We start from the raw sequence: 8,064 nt of genomic DNA on the forward strand, positions 1-8,064 counted from the left end.
CTTTTGGCTTAAAGGTCGTGGATTCAATTCTCAATTTTGATATTTCTTAATTTATTCTTTTCCTTTCTTTATCAATCTTTCACACACATAATTCTAAACGGCTGAATATTAATTTTTTTTATCTAAATATCAAAATTTAACAGAATATGATTAATAAAAAGTTAATGTTATATAATTAATTTTTTTAAATGTTAAAAGAGAAATAAGAGAAATAACCCAAGAAACGAAAAAGAATGAATGATTATCAAACAAGTTTATGTTTATATATATACATATTTTTAAAGTCTATGTTTCTTGTTTAAAAGAAAAAGAAGAAACAAAGTGCGAGAAACAGAGAATAAGAAACAAAAAACAGAAACGTTATGAGACGAGTCATTAAATGCTTAGCCATGCTCCTTTTCTTACTCGACCAAGATTTTTTTTTTTGTTTAGTGTGAATCTGTTAAAACTAATTAAACTGTATGTCTGTCATTAAATCAGATAACTTTTGGTGAGGGAGACCACTCGATCTTAGACGCAGGAGAAAAATGGCAGGTCCCATATCAAGAAATTCTCTAATGTTTCATTACTAATTCCTTTCCATCAATTTAGTTTTAGAATGGTATAGCTTTAGACACAGAAATAGTTGGTTTTCATAAAAAGAAAAGCAGACATATTCTGATACAACTTGCCAAAAGAATGCTCAAAAGAATATATATAGAATTTTGGTTTGGCACCCTTAAATTTTTCATCTTATCTAAGATATGTTATTCTCTCTAGAAAGTCAAGGTTCATCTATTTAGTTGACGAATGCAAAACCACTTTTAGCTACTCGAATCCAAAGCTCTTGATTACGAACTACTGGGATTCGTTTATTTCTCATACTTAACAGGTACGAACAGATTGAAAGAAATCAGAATGGAAAATGAATTTAATACACTACTTTGTCAACTTATGAACTTAAAAGAAGATCGGAAGAAATGTGGTGTTATTTTAAAAAGAATGACAAAATGTAAAGCTCATCTTTAGAAGATGACAATATAGTTCCCACAAAGCTAGGGGATGCCCATACAGCCCTCTACTTATTTATTCCTCTGTCTCTCTTGGTATATAATAAAATACAAAAGAGTACTTTTTAAATTTACCTCGTTCAAGAAATATGGTTAAGATATATGTTTTTCCCTTTTGAGTTCATATTAATATTTTAACTTAGGCCATTCTATCGATTCTTGGCAAAGTAAGAAACAATAGTTGTTTCACAGTTCCATTTGCTGATATGGGTTGTTCCTTGAGGATCTCAAAACGGTCAATACATTCTATGAATGTACACTCCAGGCTAGCTAGGATCATGCACTCAAAATCTCTTTTATTCAGATGTGATATTGTTTCATTCGCATTCTTCTTCTAAACTCAGGTCATTACATGCTCTCAGCTTCTGCTTGATTCATCCGTAAACCACATCTTACTGGGAGTGGTTCCTCTCTAATAATATATACCATTTGCAATGTCTAAGGCTTAGGATTATAATCAACTCATTTTAAAATATGACTTATTCTAAATATATTATTATCATCATCATCATCTAAAATATGACCAACCGAATATATTCATGAAATTAGGAAATAAATTCAAAGAAATTAGAAAGAAAGAAAGAAAGGGAGAGAGAGTTAGCTATAGGTTGGTAAAGAATAGGTTTTTTAGAACATAGAATAATAGTTAGTGTCAATGACTTGTCTTAAACGCAAATCACTTCTCTTTCTTTCTTTCTTTCTTTTTTCTTACCTAATAAACCCAACATTTTACTAACTAATTGTTTGACTTTTTTGCTTAAACACTAACCATATAATATATCCCTTCAGATCAATCATTAAAATATCCATCGTATCAAACATATGCCAATAAAACAAACTTTGATTGTAACAAAACAGAAAGGATGAAGAAGGAAATACTCCATATGTTGTAACAAATAGTAAAGTAATTAAAGATAGATTTGAAATTAAAAAGTTTTGATATATCCGATTGTAGGTATATTATAGTTGAAAACACCGAAACTATCATAATTTAAGTAGTTTGAAACATGGAATGAGCTATAATGAGTGTATTAGTTTATTGAGTATGAAAAGAACTTCATTATTAACTGAGATTAAATTACTTTTATGAATATACAACATAACCTCAATATCGTTATTGACAATGATATTTTATTCATGGCCCCTTAATTAACACGTTACCATAATTTATAGTAAGATAAAATATCATTTTGGTCTTTATACTTATAGATTAATTTTGTTTTATTTTAATCCTTTATACTTTCAATAGTCTAAATATTGTATTCTATGTACCGTAAAATAAATCTTAAATTTAGTCGAAAGTAAAATTTTCTTCAATTTGGATATATTTTCGCAACTAATTGCAGAGAATATATATCTTCTAAAGATTTGTTTAAATTATGACAAACCCAAACAATTGAAATTATCAATATTGAACAAAATTCAAATATAGAATCGATCAAAATGATATTTTAAGTTTTACGACGTTCGTAAAATTGATACTTTAATATCGTTATTGTTGTTGATATTCTAATGGTTAATTTTATAGTACTCTTTTGATCTTGGGTTGCTGCCTTGATAATATTTTCTATCCCAACTTTGACTTCCAATCCAATGTCAAAGGTCAACACACAATTCATTTTCATTTTCATTTTCTTGGGTAAGTAAATCTCTGTCGTTACAAAAACTAAAAATTTAATCTTTTATTATTTCTCCGTCGTCACATGATTCATTGATTAACGTTGTAGTTTACGATTAAATAATGTGTGTTTTTTTTTCCTAATTATTTTCTGTTTGGTTGATGAGAATTATATTATCGAAAATTGGTATATTACAAATTGAATTTGATGAAGAATTAAAGAATAAATAAATATATATATATATATATATAAAAAAAAAACTTCAAGTATTATTATCATGGTGATATTGTATACAAAATAAAACAAAATGCATATAAAGATTTAATGCAATGAACTAATTATACATATAAATCCTATATAACCCTATTTGGGATATTTGTTTGGCATATTACATATTGATTTTGAGGTACATTGAAAATTTATATGAACACTATATATAATTAAAAAGAGAAAAAGGGGTTTTGAAAAAAAGAATATATATAAGAATTAACAATCCACACCATAATATAATCCTTCAAACACCCCATATTCTAAATCAAATCATGAGATGCATGCCCACTTTGTGTATATAAATTAAACTCTCCATTTTTTGAAAGCTTTGTGAGATATATCAAATTGTTGATCTGCAAAAGAAATGGCAAGAATAAGAAACAAAGATATTAAGAGAGAGAAATTATGTAATCCAATCGAAGAATAATACAAATAATTATTGTTCTTAAAATTGTTTGGGTTTCAAATAAATTATTCTAATTAATCTTTAAGCTATACCCACCCTTAAAGGCTAAAGCTTTTTCTAAAACCCACCTTAGAAAATGCTAAATAATGAATAGAAAAAGTTGATGGAGAAGAAAATATATTCATGATATGTTAGGCACAAATTAATAATCTCAAAGAATACAAATGAACCAAATTTAGACTTCTTCTTCTTCTTCTTTTTTTTTTTTTTTTTTAAATTTCACAACAAAATAAATGATTTGTCATAACCGTATATTGGGTTTGTTCTTTTGAGTTTATTAGTAGTGATTTTAATACAGTACTTAAATATGTGGTTGGGTGATATATGATACTTACTGTAGAATATTCTTCCAGTATGATCCACTTGCTTCATCATCATTCATCAAAGACTCCAAACTATCAAAAATAGAAGAGGATGGAGTAGGTGAGTTTGAATTGGTGGAGAAACACAATGGATTTGTTTCAATACTCTCGATTTGTTGGTTAACATTTGAAGTCGAACCATCAGGAGATTCTAAAATCAATGGAGGAAGTTGATAATAATTCTCAGGTTGAATAACGTAATCAAAACTTCCCATTTCTTCCAATTTATTAGCTTTAATCTTGTCCCCATCTTCGAACCCCGATACCTGCGCAAAACCGGTTGAAGAAGAACCAGCTTGAAATTGGCTAGGGTTAGGGTTTTGAAGTCCATTATTGTTGTTAATGGTGGTAGGAATTGCAGTGGTTGGGTTTAGAAGTTGGCAAAGATTTTGTAGTAACTGGAGTTTGGCTATTTCTGCTTGCAACTTGAGATGATCACTATTTAGAGGATTTGGTATCCCATTATTAAACAATTGAGATAGGTTGAGAAAGTGATTTAGGTCTGTTCTTGGCTTGTGTGTGTTTGGATCAATTCCCATTTGTAAAAGCTTTTTCCTTAAATGGGTATTCCAAAAGTTCTTGATTTCATTATCCGTCCTCCCGGGAAGATGACTAGCGATTTTCGACCACCTACAAGAGTAATGAATAATTAAAGATTAAATTTATTGTAATCAATTTTCGCAAGCAAGAAGTTAAGAACATACAAATAAATATAAATAAAAAATTAAATTTCATCCTAACCCTCTTTGCTTAATTTGTATATCACACAAATAATATCAAGAACCCTACTTGGTATATGGATTGTATTATCATAATTTCCAATCGAAGTAATTCAAAATCAATAAATAATCACACGTCGTCGAGCCTTTCATAGTTTAGTAGTGATTAAAAAAGAGAGAGAAATTGAATAATACCTATTTCCGAGGAGTGAATGAAGCTTAATAATGGATGCTTCTTCTTCTTCGGAGAATTTTCCTCTCTTGATATCAGGTCGAAGATAATTTGTCCATCTTAACCTACAACTTTTTCCACACCTATTCAAACCAGCAAGCTTTGGAAGATTTCTCCAACTTCCATGGCCATTTTTAGCCACAAATTCAATCAACTTCTCATCTTCTTCAGGAGTCCATGGCCCTTTTTTCACACCATTTTCATCACAACAAGGAGATCTTCCCATTTTCAAATCCCAAACAACAATTTCAACACTGATAAATTTGTAATTTTGGTTTTGGTGAAGAACAAAATGAATAGAAATTGGAGACACTTTTATAGAGGAAAAATTAAAGCCTCTTCAAGCAAAAGATGAAGTGTTTTCTTTTTTCAAAATGGTGATATCATGGGTTACCTTTGTGAAGAGTTTAACATACTAACAAATGAATAGCACCAAATTGTTGGATTAGGTATAGTTTTTTTTTTCTTCCCATATCAAATAATACCCAATTTCCTTCCCCCTTTCCCACAATTTTCAATGTTGTATCCCTTTGAACTTTCATTGTATGTTCAAAAAATATATATCTTTTTCTAATACAATAATGGTATTTCGACGACATTAGTATGTACACGGTTGATATTAGTCGTCGTGTCAATTTATAAATGGTCGTTACTCACATAGAATAGTGGCGTTGATCTTTTATTAAAATATATAAATAAGTCTTTTTTTTTTAATATTACCTTATGAAAACAGGAGAATGTAATTCCGAGTCCATCAGACATAAAACGGTTTTGAAAATTTTATTTTCTTTTCAATTTACATTTTACAAGATGAAAAATACAAATCTCATTACCTTCTTGATTGATAACACATTTTATGTCAATTGAATTAGGCTCCCTAATTAATTAGTTGAATATGAGATATATTACTGCTTAATTTAATTTGATAAACATATTTTTGAGTTCCTATTTGAAATTTAAACTTTTATTTTGCTATCTTACATATTATAAAACAACAACAAAAATAATAATTGCTTGATTTTTTATTTTAAAAATTGAAAATTAAAAATTGGTGTATTAATTTCGATCGTTGGTCAAAGTAAAGGTCATATCAAAAAACAAACGATTAATTTCCAAAAATAAGAAAATTCCAACAATTAACCTATTATTTCAACTTGGTTGAGAAAATGTTTATTGTTTATATTATATTTACGTTACATTTTAAAGCATAATAAAAATGTCGATTCACCATTTTTCTAAAATAACATGTTTGATAAAAATCAAATATCAATAATTATAGGTATAATATAATATAAATTATAATGGGTATAGATTTAAATCCCATAACCAAAAGGTATATATAATAATAATACATGTGTCAACCTAATAATTATCCAAATCCAAAGTACGTAGATTAAAATTTTTGAAATGAGTGGATAATTTTTACATCTACCTCTCAATGATCACTACCTTCCCAAGGAAGAACACCCTTTGGTTATTTATTTATTTATTCATCATTATTATTTTAATGAAGGAGAAGAAAAGAAAGAAATAATTAATGTTGGAAAGTTTTGGGACATGAAATCAACTATATTTTAACCATCCCCATGGTTGAAACATTAATTTGACTAGTTAATTAATTAGGAACACAAAACACAAATGGGATTTGACAATCCTTTTAAATTATAAACATTTATTACAATACAAGTTGATCTATGGAGATAAATTTAAAAGTGTTTTCCTTCTATTTAATTATTATTATTATTATAAAACAGTTAATTAATTAACTTTATCGAATTTGTTAATTTATGTGTGAATTATTATAACTCAAACTTGGTTTGAAAATCATATTATTAACTCTCAACTCTCTACCCTTTCTATAATGTTGGATATATATTAACCATAATAATAATAATAATAATAATTGTGTGGTTTAGAATTCACCATGCTAATTACTATTTTTAATATATATATATATACACCTAAAGAAATGAATAATAAACAAATTGGATTAACATTTTAAGTAATTTTATTAGCTATGATCACTTTAATTTATTTTTGTAAATATTTTTCATCTATTTTTGAAAATAAAAATAAAAATAGTGTAAGAATGGCCTCACTGCAAAAGTCATCAAATTTGTCACTTTATGATTTATACTCATCAAGCCATCAAGAAAGAATCTATATTCTCAAATTCTAAAATCAAACTTTTAAAAATTGATTATGCAATTATTATCATTATTCACTCCCTCTAACTGCCCCTAATCTTGCATAAAAATTAATAAACAAGAGATTGGAAATTTAATTATTATATACACTAATTATAGTGTATATATGGTGTATTACTAGCTATATTTGAGAAATATATACTTAATTTTGAGACATATTTATGTATGAAATTACTTAATTATGTGAAGACTTCATACTTTTTTTTTTCTTCAATTAATAATTAAATCTCTTGTACCAAACACTTACCAAACTGTGTAGAATTGAAGTTATAAACATATCACATTTGTACTTCAAATTTCAAACCTTCAACTGCCAAATTTCTTAATTTAAAGAAGCATTTAATTTGTTTCCATTTATCCATCAATACTTTCCCCAATATAATTTAATAACAATTGTTCTTTCTTTTGAGATTATTGTATTTTTTTTTTTTCTAAAACACAATAGTCAAACTATATTCTTAGCAAAAATTAAATATTTGAAAGTCCAAAGTGCTTTGATTGAAAACTTCTAGAAAATGAATAAAACAATGATGGAATAATATCTAGAAGTCATATTTTGTTTCGTAAGGTTTCCATTTTTATTTTGTTTAGCATTTTCCATTTTTAATTTCAAAATGAAATTAATCACTAAAGTATTCAATTAACATCAATTCAATGAAGTAAAATATTTTCCAATTTAAATATTATAATTTTTTGTATTAATATATATATATATATATATATTTAAAATACATCTAAATTAACATAAATATATTTTTATGGACTTTTCTATAAAATTAAGACTTTCATCATATTTTTATTGATTTTTTAAACCTTAGTTTAAACATCACATGGTTCAAGAACATGGGGCTTTTACATACTTACAAAATTGATCTAGAATTTAATTAAAAAGAAATTAGCCCTAATTAAGGCACAAGCAAACATACCCACAAATTTTTTACTTATTCATGGAAGAGTTTTGGAAATAACTTTGAAGAATTAATTAATATATAATCCCTAGAGAAATAATCAATATAATGATAAAGTACATATATATATATGTGTGTGTGTGTGTGTGTGTGTATGAACCCTCCTTAAATCTTTGACATAATCTCAGTTGGTATTGACTTATTAATTAATGCATAATTAGATAAAGCTATT

The 8,064-nt window shown here is 26.9% G+C and overlaps 1 protein-coding gene across 1 annotated transcript; it reads right to left on the reverse strand.

Annotated features, from left to right (window-relative positions):
• Positions 1–2,921: 2,921 nt before the first annotated feature.
• LOC103503563 (transcription factor MYB39) lies at positions 2,922–5,104 on the reverse strand. The gene is made up of 3 exons (XM_008467776.3): positions 4,681–5,104; positions 3,740–4,396; positions 2,922–3,291 (listed from the first exon to the last, which is right to left on the reverse strand). Exons 1-3 carry the CDS (start codon positions 4,941–4,943, stop codon positions 3,279–3,281), a joined length of 933 nt encoding a protein of 310 aa, XP_008465998.2. The 5' UTR covers positions 4,944–5,104; the 3' UTR covers positions 2,922–3,278.
• Positions 5,105–8,064: the final 2,960 nt, after the last annotated feature.

Source organism: Cucumis melo, chromosome 4 (assembly GCF_025177605.1).
Source record: "Cucumis melo cultivar AY chromosome 4, USDA_Cmelo_AY_1.0, whole genome shotgun sequence".
Classification (NCBI taxonomy): Eukaryota; Viridiplantae; Streptophyta; class Magnoliopsida; order Cucurbitales; family Cucurbitaceae; genus Cucumis; species Cucumis melo.